Source organism: Trichechus manatus, unplaced genomic scaffold, assembly GCF_000243295.1.
Source record: "Trichechus manatus latirostris isolate Lorelei unplaced genomic scaffold, TriManLat1.0 scaffold00155, whole genome shotgun sequence".
In the NCBI taxonomy this organism is placed as follows: domain Eukaryota; kingdom Metazoa; phylum Chordata; class Mammalia; order Sirenia; family Trichechidae; genus Trichechus; species Trichechus manatus.
This window is the reverse complement of record NW_004444091.1, coordinates 166,603-181,542: the sequence shown is the minus strand read 5'-3', so window position 1 is coordinate 181,542 and position 14,940 is coordinate 166,603. Positions and strand designations below refer to the sequence as shown.

The 14,940-nt window shown below is 45.3% G+C and overlaps 1 protein-coding gene across 1 annotated transcript in view; it reads left to right on the top strand.

The window, feature by feature from the left end:
* Positions 1–14,940, top strand: part of GRID1 (glutamate ionotropic receptor delta type subunit 1) — a 1,005,377-nt gene that overhangs the window by 975,453 nt on the left and 14,984 nt on the right. The window contains exon 13 of the mRNA XM_004386072.1: positions 11,284–11,450. Coding sequence (XP_004386129.1) covers positions 11,284–11,450 — 167 coding nt within the window. The remainder of the gene's footprint in view (positions 1–11,283; positions 11,451–14,940) is intronic.

The window sequence follows — 14,940 nt, the reverse complement described above, 5'->3', positions numbered from 1 at the left end:
TGTGTGTGTGTGCATGTGTGTATATGTGTGTATCCATGTCCCTGTGTGTGCATGTGTGTATATGTGCGTATCCACGCCCCTGTGTGTGCATGTGTGTATATGTGCATATCCATGTCCCTGTGTGTGCATGTGTGTATATGTGCGTATCCATGTCCCTGTGTGTGCGTGTATATGTGCGTATCCATGTCCCTGTGTGTGCATGTGTGTATATGTGCGTATCCATGTCCCTGTGTGTGCATGCGTGTATATGTGCATATCCATGTCCCTGTGTGTGCGTGTGCACATGCAGGGAGGATCTGCATGACCCTTTCCTGTGCTCCTTTATGGGGTGTCAGACCACGTGGGTGCTGTCCTCTGCTCCCTGAATTCATGTGTTCTCGTGCCAACCTCCTTCTCTTAGGTGGTATTTTAAATTCTGTATTATTTTCCTTTTGTAATCTCTCTTGTATGTAGGCAAACCAATTTGCTCTTTCTTTTAACTTCATTCTTAATTTTTCCCATGGAATGACTCAGATTGTTGTTTATCATGGTCTTCGGACAATTCAAAATTTTGACAAAATTTACACATTGAAAACTAATGTGTCCCTTTGCTCTGCTGAGAAGGTCGTTGACAGCATCTCATTTTGCTGATGGTGTACAGTTTCAGACTTGGAGATAGGAACCACTGATTCTTACAAATGAAGACTTTCCTTTTTTTTTCCCTTTGTACCAAATCAGCTCCTTCTTCCTCAGAGCCATGAGAAACCGTCTCCCACTAGGAGGATGCTCGTTTGACTAAACAAGACTGTTTCCCCCCAGAGTGCTAGATGGCCCTAGAGGTAATGCAGCCATGCTGCCTCTGTGGGGTCAGGTGCTGGAGGCAGGACAACATTAGCAAAAGCTTCCCCAGAGTCCGATATCAGAGGAGAAAATAAGGTGTGAGAACAGAGCCAGCTGCTGGGGGTGGGGGTAGTGGGGTGGGGAGCTCTCTGTGTCTCTTCAGGCTTTGTGGGAGAGAGGAAGGCCTTTGCAGTAGCAGATCTGGGGAGAAATTCCAGCTCAGCCAAGAGCTAATTCTGTGGCCCTGGGCACAGTTCTTTTTGAAGATCAATTACTTGCACAGAAAGTGGATATAATTTTTACTGTGGAAGTTTATCCTGAACTTTCTAATAAGAGAATGAATAGGAGAGCACAGAGTAGAAAGCTTTGCAGGAAGATGTTCAGTGTGGCTTCCCTTTAAAGTCTGTTTTCAATAGCTTAGTTCTCTCAACCCTGGGATTTCCCCTCCTCCAGTCAGTGCTCCACCCAAGACCCTAAAGCCTTAATACTCCCCGCTTTCTAAACCGTTTTTCACGAGAAAATCATAAAGTAATTGAAAAAGAGGTCTAAATTATTGGATCTTAACTTTAGCTTGTGTCAGGCTCACCTGGAGAGGTTATTAACACACAGATTGTGTGGCCCCACTCTATGAGTTTCTTATTCAGTGGGTCTGGTATGGGGCCTGATAATTTAGATTTCTTACAAGTTCTCTGATGATGCTGATGCTACTGGTCCAGGGGCCACACTTTGAGAACCGTTGATCAATACTGTAGGCTTTTAGGATGTTAAATCTGAAGAAGACCTTAAGGACCATCTGATCTCCTCCTCTATTTCTGCAAATTGATAGTGAGTCAAAACTGGGCCAAGACTGTGACCCAGTCTAACAGTGTTTCTAATTTACCAGGCTGATGACTGAGGGCAATTTCAAGTGTTATTTCTCCCAAGGCAAATTGCATTTTAATGAGGATCAAAACTTTAAGCTATAAGGGTGATGCTGGTGGTGATTATTATGATCATGATGATAATATGTTATTATTGTTTGAGCTTCTTTGATGTATCAGGCACTTTCAGTACTGTTTCCTCCTGTGACAAGGCTGTGAGGTGAGCATGCTATTCCTGTCTTCACGATGAGGTCACTCACCTTCAGAGGGCTCAGGTGACTGGCTAAGCCAGCTGGGGGAAGCCAGGTTGCTCATCTGCCAACCCTTGCTCTTACCACCATACTGCACTGCTCTTTGTATGAACTGGCATTAAAGATTCTGTAGCGGAAGCTCAGACATCAAGGAGTGGGGAAAGGCATTGGTGGCCTTTTGTGAGTCTGTGACATGACCTGCCACTCTCTGTCCCCCCGCCATGCTCCTCACTATTGGCTGTGTTACCCCAGGACACAGGAACACCAGGATGGGACAGGTAACCATTGGCAGAAATCCTCCTGCAGGCCCTTTTCTCCATCATCTCGGTCCTCCTGCCCAGGTAGTGGGCAGCCTCACTGGGACCACAAGGGCACCTGTAGGGTTGCCCTCATGCCTACACTCATGGCCCCAGTGAGCAGAAGAGGGGTCTCCCTCTACCAGATGGCCCTCTGGTTGCATAGTCTCATTGTCCAGTTCCATCCTGTTCACGCTGATCTGAAGTCAGGAGCCAAACTGACTTTGTACCTTGTGGATACTTTAAGAAAGCAACTGTTAGGACTGATTGTGGGAGAGTCTGGCTGTAATCTCTCTCCCTCCCACTGGGCCTGTTCTGGTGTGCCTGTTTTTGCTGGTCCAGGATCTTATCCAGATAAAGGCTCATTATCTTTCCTTTCCTTGGGTAGCCAGTTTCCTTAATGCCTCCTGAGTTGGGCTTGTGCACAACCTCTTGAGTGTCCTGTTGATGGTCTGCCTTACGTTTTCACTTCATTTTGGACAATCTCTTCCACATTGTTCTGATAGATCAGCAGGAGGTGGGCTCCTTAGCTCCAGCTGACACTGCTCTTCCTGGACCTGTTGTGCTCCTCCAGGTACTTGGTATTCGAGCTCACTTTTCTGCTGCTTCCCCTGGGCTGCAGGACTCACACTCACACACACGTGCCCATACTCCTACACGCACATTGTCACACACACTCACATGACACTCACAGGCACATTCACACTCTGTAATTTCCCTGTCAGAGTGGTCTTCCTAGGAGGCACTTAATAGCCCCTGAGACTGCAGGTTCCCTGGAGAGCTGGGGTATGATAGGAGGTTTGTCTTTCCTCAGCACCCTGCCCTTTGCACTACACTGTGCTCGTCAAATGAGGCTGAATCTTTAAAATTGTGGTCATCTGCTAGCATGTGCGCAGACACAAAGTGATCAGTTGCAGAGAACACGGACAGCATAGAAGATTTAAGGAAACCAACACAAGTCTCCCATAATGGCACCACCCAAAGTTGACATTTGGTATGTGGTTTTCATTCTTCATGAACATAAAGCTTTATGTAATAATTTAAAAGGATATCACACTGTAAATACTCTATTGTAACCATTTTCCCCCCACTTAACAATATAATAGTGGTTAAGCGTTTGACTGCTAACCAAAAGGTGAGTAGTTTGAATCCACCAGCTGCTTCTTGGAAACACTGTGGGGCAGTTCTACTATGTCCCTCCCATAGGGTCACTATGGGTCAGAATCGACTCAACAGCAATGGGTTTGGTTTTTGTCTTTTTTTTAACAGTACAATATTGATTATCATTTAGTTAGCATTTACCATGTGCCAGGTAAGGCCCTAAGCATGTTATCTATATTGAGGGATTTGATTCTTATAAGAGTTCTGTGAGGTATGGACCATTTTGCATCCAGTGGAAATGAGGCCCAGAGATGGTAAGCAACTTGCCTGTGCTCACACAGCCAGCACACACTGGAGCTGGATTCTAATTTATACAATTAGACTTCAGAACCTAGGCTGGCCTACAGCCCAGAACTGTCACGTGGGCTTGGACGTTTTTCTTAGTCAATCAATGCTCTTTTTAGAACACCATATTTGGAACCCTCATCCATTGCTGTAAAATGGTACAGCCACTTGGACGACAGTTTGGTGGTTCCTCAAAGAGTTAAACATAGAACTACCATATGACCCAGGAATCATAATCCTAGGTATGTACCCAGAAGTGAAAGCGGGATTGCAAACAGAAACCTGCACACAGGGTTCATTGCAGCACTTTTCACTGTAGCCAAAAGGTGGACACAAGCCAAATGCTCGTCAACAGATGAATGGGTAGACAAAATGTGGTACACAAATACAATGGAATATTACTCAGGCATAAAGAGTAATATGAACTCCTGACACGTGCCACTGCACGGATGAACCTTGAAAACATTATGCTGAGTGAAATAAGACAATTGTAAAAGGACAAAGTCTGTATGATCTCACTTGCATAAGATAGACAGGTGTAGAAAGGAAGGTTATCAGCTGTTACCAAGGGTGGGAGGGAGGGGAAAAGGGAGCATTTTTGCTTAGGGGCCATTGGGTTTATGTTAATGGTGGTGGAATCATTTGGAAAAGGATAGTCAGAATGTTATACAATTTGAAGAATGTAAACAATGTCACTGAATTCTACATATTGAAATAGTTAAAAAAAACAACACTGTCGTAACGATAACAAAATATTCCATCATCTAATACTTCTATTTACCTGGTTCTCACTGGTTGACTGTTTAGATTGCTTCCAATTCCTTGCTAGTCTAAATTTTGTTGCTCTGAAAATCTTTGTACAAATACCTTTTGAGAAATGGAGTAATTCCTTAGGATATATCCCTTGAGGTGGAATTGCTGCATATGCACATTTAAAAGCATCCGATTCTCCCTACCAAGTTGCCATCCCAGAAATATCATGCCAGCCCACAGTCCTATCAGCAGACTGTAACATTGTCCTTCTCTTCACAGATGGTCTGAGTTGTAGCATTGCATCTTGTAATCTGGCACAGTGCATCATACAGGTACCACCGTAGCCAGGGTTCAGGCCGCCTGTGGCAAAGTGTTACATTTTATTAACATGACTATGGGCGCTAAGACTTGGCGTGCTTGAGAAGGCCAGCCTCAGCGTTGTTGGGGTGCAGGGTGGAAGCAAAGGAAGGCAATGAGCAAGCGGTGTGGACAGTGAATGCGCCTGAGAGTGGGTTGGATTTCCCAGGAGCCCCAGGTATGCTAACAACCCCATCTAGAGGCCCAGCAAGCCCCATGTTCTCCTGCTTCCGGTTTTCTGGCAGCTCAGCAAACCACCACTGTTTGCACAGCTGGGGAACCAGAGGCTTTGCCATTCGCATTGTTCTGTCACCAGCAGTGTCCCCTGAGAAAGGCCCCAAGGGCAAGAACACCAGAGCATTTCCCCCACAAGTCCAAGCAGGGAAGAAGAGAGAGCACAGGCCTCTTTGGAGCCAGTCAGACCTCAGCCGTTCCCTCTCTGGGCATCTGTGGGCCAGGTCCCTTTGTGTTCCTGAGCCTCGGTTTCTTCATGTGTAAAAGGACATAAATGTTGTATCCTTCAGAATCATTCTGTGGATGAGAAAAAAATCAAGTTTCTGAAGACCCTGGCCCTCAGCAGGTGTTCAGCTGCAGACACCTAGTTTCCTTTATACTGCCCTTATGATTGCATTCATATGTGGTGTCTGTAACACAGGTGCTCTTTTGGGCGGACACACTGTGGTGACTGACCCTGTTCAAAAGCAGTTAGGATGGAGGAGAAGAGCAGAGTGAGGTTCCTTGCCTCGGAGGCCGATGTCTCCAAAAGTTTGTACTCTGAGTGGTTTCCATGGGAAGAACCACTGGGCAATGAGAGGAGCTACAATCTCATTTTCTTGCCAGTGCAGAGCAGTGCAGAGGGAGCCATCCAGTGTGCCCACTCACACTCACTCGTGCTTTTCGTTTATGGTGCCCAGTCCTCCTCCAGTAATAGAGGCAGATCATGTTCCTCCAAATGTAGGTAGGCTGCTCAAGGACAGGGGCCAGACATTCCCAGGCCCTAATCCCTGTCTATTTGCAGCACTCTGGCACGTTGGGGGAGTAGAGAGGTTGTGGATATCAGGGATGGGCTAGATACACTTGTGCTAAGATGCTTGCTGGGAGAAAGTCTTCTGTTGTCTGGCATCCTGGGGACAGATGCTCATAGGCCCTTGACTTTCTCCAATGCCAAAGGTGGTGTTTCCTCCTTTCCCTAAAGTCCTCTCACTTCTATCCTTTTTCTGTCTAATCCAAGCACTATTCCGCCCAGGGAAGGAGGACAGTGAAGTGCAGCAGCGTTTAGCTGCAGGCCGGGGATGTAAAGAAGACTGCCCCAAGGGTTTGGGCACCCCACGGGAAAGTTTGCCAGCTCTGCCAGGCTGTTGGCCTTTCTGTCTGTGGATGGACAAGGGCACCAGTCCAGGGGCTCGGGCATACGGGGATGTAGATTGGATTTTGTGCCTATGATGTGTGTGGTAGCATGCACTGTGTAGTGAGATTAAAGAAACATTTTAATAAAAATTTTGTAAGAACCATCACCAATCCTACCCCATTGTGTAACAATCCTGTCAACTTTTGGCATATTGCATTTCACATGTATACGAAACAACAGTGCATCCATCATACAGTTTTCTGCTGCTTTCATTAATATGTATATATACATATATGTATGTATTTGTGTTTCTGCATAGCCTTTATAATAACTATCTGTTGCATAAAACCCATCACATTGGTGTACCATAATTTATTAAATTATTCCCTTAATATTAGATATTTAAACTGTTTCAATTTTTACTTTATAGCCAACTCTAGATTTTAAATATTTGCCTTATCATTTACATACATTTGGATTACTTTTCAGGTTAAATTTCCAATTTCTTAGAGTAAATGATAATTAGCATTTTGAAATATTCACGTTATTATTTGGTGCATTACTTTCCAAAGGGTTGCATTATTCTGTGATGTCAGTAGTCATTCTGCCCATTTTGCCACAAGCTCACAAACAGTAGATATCGTCCATTAAAACAAAACACTGTGAAAGTGTTCAAATTATACTTCTAGCCTATATTAACTTTCAAACTTCTACTTGCTTAGGTAGCCTGCAAATGCCATCAGTAGCTCCTGGACAAAAAGTCTGTTAAAGGTAATTTAAAGAGGTGAGATATAGTGTTTGTTTTTTGTTCTTTTTTTGGTCCGGCTTCGTTTTTTTTATTGTTATTAAAATATAGATAACACAACATTTGCCAATTCACCATTTTTCACATGTGCAATTCAGTTACACCAATTGCATCAACCACATTGCACAACTGTCACCAATATCTGCTGCCAAATTTTCCATCACAATAAACAGAAACTCATTGCTTCCTAAATAATGATTAGCCCTTTACCTCTTCCCTCCTGCCCCTGGTATCCAAACTCTGATCTCTATATGTTTGCCTATTCCACCAAAAAAAAAAAAAAAAAATTGCCGTTGAGTCTATTCTGACTCATAGCGACCCTATAGGACAGAGTAGAACTGCCCTGGAGGGTTTCTTATGAGTGGCTGGTGGATTCAAGCTGCCAGCCTTTTGGTTAGCGGCTTGAGCTTTTAACCACTTCACCACCAGGGATCCTTGCCTATTCTAGGTATTTCATATTAGTGAGATCATACAATATTTGTCCTTTTGTCATTGACTTACTTCCCTCAGTATATTTTTAAGGTTTATCTATGTCGTGACATGTATCAGGATTTCATTTCTCTTTAAAGTGGAATAATATCCTATTGTATGTATATGCCACATTTTGTTTATCCATTCACCTGTTGATGGACATTGTTTACACCTTTTGGCTATTGTGAATAGTGCTGCAATGCACATTGGTGTACATGTGTCTGTTTACATTGCTGCTTTCAAGTCTCTTGGGTATATACTTAGGATTGGGATTCCTGGGTCATGTGGTAGTTCTGTGTTTAACTTTCTGAGGAATCACCAAACTGTTTTCACAGTGACTGTATCATTTTGCATTCCCACGAGCAATGGATATGGATGAGGGTTCTGATTTCTACATATCCTAGCCAACATTTGATATTTTCCATTTCTTTGATCTTTGCATCCTAGTAGGGGTGAAGTGGTATCTCATTGTGGTTTTGATTTGCATCTCCCTAGTGGCTAATGGGGGGCAGTGATTAAGAGTTCAGGCTGATGACATGGAGCATCTTTTCATGTGCTTGTCGGACATTTGTGTATCCTCATTTGTGAAATGTCTGTTCAGGTCCTTTGCCCATTTTTTGATTTTTTTTTTTTTTTTTTTTTTTTTTTTTTTAACTTGTAGGAGTTCTATATATTCTGGATATTAAACCCTTATATGATGTATGTCTCCCCAGAATTTTCTCCCAGTGTGTAGATTTTATTTTTGTTTAGTTAATAAAATCTTTTGATGTGCAGAGTTTTTAATTTTTATGAGATCCCATTTATCTATTTTGTCTTTTGTTGCTTATGTTTCTGGTGTCATATCTAAGGATTCATTGTTGAAGACTATGTCCTGAAGCATTACCCTATGTTTTCTTCTAAGAATTTTATTGTTTTAGGTCATATATTTAGGTATTTGATCCATTTTGTGATAGTTTTTGTATATGGTGTGAGGTATGGGTCTAACTTCATTCTTTTGTACGTGGAAATCCAGTTGCCCCAGCACCATTTATTAAAGAGACTATTATTTCCCCACTGGAGGGATTAACACCCTGTCAAATATTAATTGACTTCACCAATCTGAGGCATCCCTTGTATCTTTTAGGTATTATAAAATAAATGTCAACCTTCTCTTTGTAAACACCTCTCTGCCTATAGTGCCTGCTCTCAAATAAGGTCCTCCCTAGCTCTCCACTGCCACCTGGGAAGTAGGGAAGGGACAAGACCAGGAAGTACAATGAAGAATGAGTTGATATGAGAAGCAAGTGGCAACAATATCAAACTCTAAGGATATGTTGTGTCACCTGGCCAGGACACCAGAGTGCTTACAGGAAGGGGGCTGTGTTCAAGCTTCTCTCACTGTGGGTACCAGCCAGTGGCACACAGCAGAGAGGAGGTCAAGAGGATGCTAGATTCCTGAATACACTCTGTCTTCCCAAGAGACAGGAAAAAAAAATAAAATCAACACAACGAGCAACTGATATCAGTAGGAAATTACAGGTATCTCAAATTGTGAGATGTCTCTGAAATGGAGAATGGAGGAGCAATAGAAATGCTCTGACAATGAAACTGTAGAATAGAAAAAAAGCTTGGCTCACAGAGGGGAATGAGGAGCAGAATGATCTTAAGGAGGGTGGGGGAATTCTGAAATTCAAGGAAGGGGATGGTGAGTTTATGATGAGAGGGAAGGGAAAGAGAGGAGATGCTTGGCTGTCCTCAGTGAATACCCTTAGCATGTATGGTATCCCCACAGGTGAGGAAGTCAGGCCCTCTGGACAAGCAGCAGAGAATAAGAAGGTGGATTCATAATTATTAGGGGCCACATGGAAAGCTGTTCTGATCCTCCAAAGAAGAGTTGCATCATAGAATTTTTGGGGATAAGGCTCATTCTGCAAAAGGTGTCAGAAGGGGCATACAAACAGCTGAATGAACTGCAATGGGTGGTGTATCTGACTTCTTGTAGCTGAAATATAAGATATTCTTGAAAGTCTGTGCAGACCCAGGAGACCTTCTGTCTCAAACAGTCTGTGGCATACCGGGAAGACTGGGAGATGGGGCATCTGCAAAATCCAGAAAGTTTTCCTGGAAACCAATGGGTTTGGGAAGCCCAGGGGAGGTCTTGGTGTTGCGTTTTACTCAGCAGTGGGGCTTTGAAATGGAGGTGGGGGGCTATGAAGCTCTGGGATGCTGAGGAAGTGAGGATGGTGTTGGGAATGGAAAGTACCTCCTAAGCGTAGAGCAAGATGTGCTTGTGTGGACACTAGCTCATCCAAGGTCAGGTAGAACCTGCCCGGTCCTGCTGCAGTGGAAGATGTAGATTCCGTTCACATCCCTCTTCAGGTCCTCCTGACTCCGGCATTGGAAGATGGACTAGGGGTCCAGCCACATGCTTCCTCAAACATATGCAGAAATAGCAGAGTAAATGCATCCCCTGCTTACAAATGAGGAGATGGAGTGTCTGGGGCCATGCAGTAGGTCAAAGAAACGTAACTTCTACTTGTCCCCTCTCTTTTGCTGCTTAGCAGCACAGGAAATCTGAGGACAGATAAATTGCCAGAAACTTCCCTTCTGTATGTTTCCTGCCTTCTCAGCTCAGGCCAGCAGTGCTGTAAGTGCAGCTGTGCTCACCAGTCTCCAAGCCCAAGCAGAAGCCACAAGTGCATGGGCTTGAAAGAATCGAAGTGCCCCATGAGAATGTCCAAGCTGGCCTTAGATAGCATCAGTTTCCACTTGATCTGAGCTAGCTCATTTTTCCCCCTTCTTATACATCACTTGAAAGGTAGAAATGAACCTGATCTTAATTATTTATTTAACATGACATGCCCTTCAGAAATTGTACAGATAACACTGTCCGGTTGTCATGTGGAATTGCAAGCATGGATATGAAATGGTGCAAAGTCTAAGTAAAACCAAATATTCAGTCATAACTCAACATTTTGATGAGAAACTGGTTTACTAAGAGGTTGAAAATTTCTGTCTTTTAGTGAGAAAACTTGATTGCCAGTGGGGGAAATTTTTTTCAAAGACTGTTATCTTCCCATGTGGAGGGAGAGAGATGTGTGTAATTTTGCAACCTGGGTCAGAGTTCTTAAAAAAATAAAGCCATGGAATTGATTCTAACTCATAGACTGGCCGAGGAATGAGGCTTTGGTGTAATAGCTGGATGGTTCCCTGAGCCAAAGTCCATGGGTAGCACTGGTGTCATGTCTTACAAGGTCGTTGAGCAAATCGGGTGAATGCCGGGGAGCAGGCCATAGATTAAGTTTAGGCCATTGAGGCTGGTAGAGCAGTGGCCCTGTCTCACATTCACCCATAGCAGAGCTCAGTCAAGTTCTAAGTAGAAATCCTAAGTGAATAAAGTTTGCCTTAGTGTTATCCTCCCCTTGCCCTTGGCACAGTCTCCCAGGGGAGACCCTCTCCCTAACCCTCCTACTGTTATGCTCTCACTATGTCCTTGACCTGAAAAGCACCGTTTCCTACATCACCCCCTTGGGGTCGGACTTTCTGCACTCTCACAGGGTGGATTGGCCAATGTGAACAATGCATCCAGGTTCTGTGACAAGACGCCTCATCTTAGAGCAGCCTCCAACTCTCCTTTTCTGCCTTTTTCTGGTCAGATGTTCTGTAGCCAGAATCCACCAGAGCCAGTGCCATGTCCTTTTATATCTAAACAAATGAGTGGCTTCCATCAGTGGTAAGATTGTAGGCCGGACAATAAGGGGAGAGTTTGCTGTGGCTGGCTGATAGGCTGGAGGACAATTTAGGACGGGCCCTTCAAGTCCCACCATCGAGATGCCTCACCACTCAGAACTAATGCAGCAGGCTGGCTGGGTGACCTTACATGATTTTGATCTTTCAGGCAAAGAAAGGGAACTATGCCTTCCTGTGGGATGTGGCCGTGGTGGAGTACGCGGCCCTGACAGATGACGACTGCTCTGTGACTGTCATCGGCAACAGCATCAGCAGCAAGGGCTACGGCATCGCCCTGCAGCATGGTAGCCCCTACAGGGACCTCTTCTCCCAGAGGTAGGCAAGCCGCGCCACAGCACGGGGAGACTTTGTGCCAGGGTGTGGAGAGTGACCATCTCTTAGAGATGAGAGCCAGCAAAACTCATTTCTTCATCAAATGTCTCTGATATCTATGTGCTCCACCTGAGCTAGGCCCTGTGCTAGGCAGTGTGATGAAAAGAGGACATGTGATCCCTTTCCGTGAAGGCGTTTAGTACAGGTGGACACTGTGATGTGAATGTGCAAGGATATCACAGGTGCTGGGGGGAGGGACAGCGGAGAGCACCTGGCCAGGCTGGGAGACCAGGGGAAACTTCCCAGAGGAGGTGACGCTTGAACCTGAAGGATGAGTAGGCTTTAGCCAGATAGTCCCAATAATTCTAGATTAAGTAAATAATTAATAAGCTCTGGCAAGGGCCTAACAACCAGTTTTAAAGATAAATGTATCTGCAAGGTGAGAATAGTCAGTGTGGGTCAGAGAAGCAGACTATCTGGTAATCATCTGCACATGATTGCGGGAGGGGTGCTGACTGTGGGCCAGGAGCTTCCTGGTCAACAGGGCTGCTGTCTCCTGGGGCTGGGACGGGGCCCGGCCCTGTACTGCTGAGAACAGACAGTCCCTTGTTACTGCCTTCTTCCCATCTTCCCCAGATGGGAATCCAGATTCCCAAGAATCTTCTGAGAATTAAATCAGCCTCCTGGTGACTTCATACTAGCAAATGGCAGGGGTTTTGGGGGTAGGAAGAGACTGCAGGGACAGGAGTGTTCTAACCAGAGCAAAGCCACAGGACCCCTCCTCCAGAACTGATTACAGTGTGTTCAGTTTGCACTTGTCGGTTTAGCTTCCCATGTAGGTTGCTGGTGCACATCTATGCCTAGAGCCAGAGCTTCTCTGGACCCTTGGACATGACCAAATCTTTGGGTACTCTGTTGGGGCACCTGGCCAGCCTCCTTGAGAAAAATACTTTGTCATTATCCTACTTCGTTTTATGCCGCAGAAGCTGACCTTGGTCCTGGGCCAGTAGGCTTGGCCTTGACATGAAAGAGAGGAAGGAAAGGGAACTTGCAAGCTTAGGAGCCCTTTCCCAGGAGGTAGCAGCCTGCCACCAGGGCTTCCGGTCTCCCTGAGGGTGCCCAAGACCTGGATCCTGCTCACACATATCTGCAAGGTGACATCAATGGTGGGGTGAAGTGTGTAACTACAGAACCCAGGAGAAACCCTAAGAACAGGCTCGCTTCAGTCTCCCCAAATCCAAAATATGGCAGAAGCGTCCATGTGAAAAGTCAGCATGGTGCCCAGGCCTAGGCTGTGGATTCCAGGACTGAGGAGCGTCAGTCTGGAGATGCAGGAGTCATAGCGATCATGTTTAAGCTCCTGATGCTCAGAGACAGTACCTTGCACCCCAGGGGTGCTCAGCTGGCTACAGAGTTGGAAAGAGAACCCAGTTCCCTTGACCCCTATGCTATGCTATGCCCGTGCTCGATCACCATGCACTACCTCTTCCCTCTCCCACCCCCCTGATGCCCAGATCCAGCTGCTGTTCTGACCACAAGCACCCAAGCCTCAGCCCCATCAGGGAGGAGCCGCAGAGGCAGAGCTGCAGCCAGTCTGTGCAGGGACTTGTTTGCAAAATGAGGGAAAGGGGTAGAACTAATTAAGTTAAATGAAGCTTTCAGATTTTCTCTAGAATTTAATCAGATCTACCTTCAGTGCCTCCCTCTGCTCCCTGGAGGAGAGAGAGATGACAAGAGGGGATGGAAGCATCCACCGTCCTGCAGACAGGCATTTGCTTTTTGGGGACACCCAGACCTCGGGTTTCCGAGTTACTGCCGCCACTGTCTTCTTAGAGGCTCTGTTTATGGTGCACGAAACAGTGAGCTGCTGTTAGCTGGGGCATGCCACAGGGAGGGAGGGGGCAAGCCCAGGAAGCAATGCCATGTGCCGTTTGCACAAAGCATCCCGGTGTCGCTAGCAAATGCCAGCCTCACTGTAGTTGCGGTAACCCTTGTCTTAGTTCCAGGAGTTAAGCTATCACCTTAAACATGAATATGCTCCCTTTCCTTGGCAAAGGACAGGGTGTGTGGGCTGCAGTATATGGATGTGCTGTATGTGCGTGCGTGTGGGAAAGGTTAAGTGCTGGAACAGGTTTGCAGACCAGGGCACCCAGAGTGGACATTCAATAAACGTTTAGCAGCTTAATAGCCATTTATCGAGCAACTACTGGGTAGCAGGCTTCGCAACTATTGGACAAAGGAAAGTATCTGCAATTATCTGTCTGGAAAATAGAAGAACCGGCTTCAGGAAGTGGCTTTATCACTCTGGTGTCCTCAGTGAGCAAGAGTAGGATGATTATGGTGTGTGCTCATTTAGCCTCATCCAAAGCATCATTCTGTGCCCATAACTTCCTTTATCTTTCTTCTGTTTCTTCCATATTTACATTTCCTTTTCTGTTTGTTTTTGTTTTATTCTGTGCTTTACTATAAATTGCCTTGCATTCTTTCTGGAATAGTATAGGATGTAAACCGAGATACAATTATAAAGAGCAGGAAGACGAAAGTGTCAGCAAAATTGAGCTGCTTGCCTGATGCTGCAGTCAGTGAGTGGCGGAGTGGGGATCTGACCCCACGGCCATGCCCCTGCTGAGACTCACGGTACCCTTGGCCACAGCCTGACCTCAGAGAACAGGCTGCCCACACATAGCAGCCTGGGATTTTGGAAAGAATGTGGTCTCCAGGGTCAGGACAAACTATCTTTGAAGAGCAGCTTTGCCACTTGCTAATTGCAACCGTGAAGAAGTCTTGTAGTCTCTAAGCCTCAGGTTTTCAATACATAATACAGACATAAGAACTACTCTGCAGGCTGTTGTGGGGACGGGTGGTGAACACAATGACAGGTGATCAGTTCTTTCTATGTTCGCAACAAAGGTGGGCCAGGTCAAGGCTGGCCTGACGTGGCTGCTCTGACCTGGTCCATGTGGTCATGGAGTTCACCAACTATGCGACTAGCGACCTGTTTTTTTTTTTTAATTAGCATTTAAAAAATTTATGGTACATATATATGTAACAAAACATTTGCTACTTCAAAAATCTTCCCACATACAATTCAGTGACATTAATGACATTCATCATGCTGTTCAGCCATCACCATTATCTGTTCCCACATTTTTCCAACACCCTTAACAGAAGCTCAGTGTTCCCTAAGTACTGAGTCCTCCTCCCCGCTCCCTCCTGCCCCTGGTAACCACCAATAAACTTTGATTTCCATATACTTGCCTATTCCAGACATTTCATGTAAGTGGGATCAGACAGTATCTGTCCTTTTCTGACTGACTTATTTCACTCAGCATAATTTTTTTAGGCTCATTCATGTAGGAGCATCTGTCAGGACTTCATTTCTCTTTATGGCTGAGTAATATTCCATGGTGTCTTAGTCATCTAGTGCTGCTATAACAGAAATACCACAAGTGGATGGCTTTAACAAAGAGAAGTTTATTCTCTCACAGTCCAG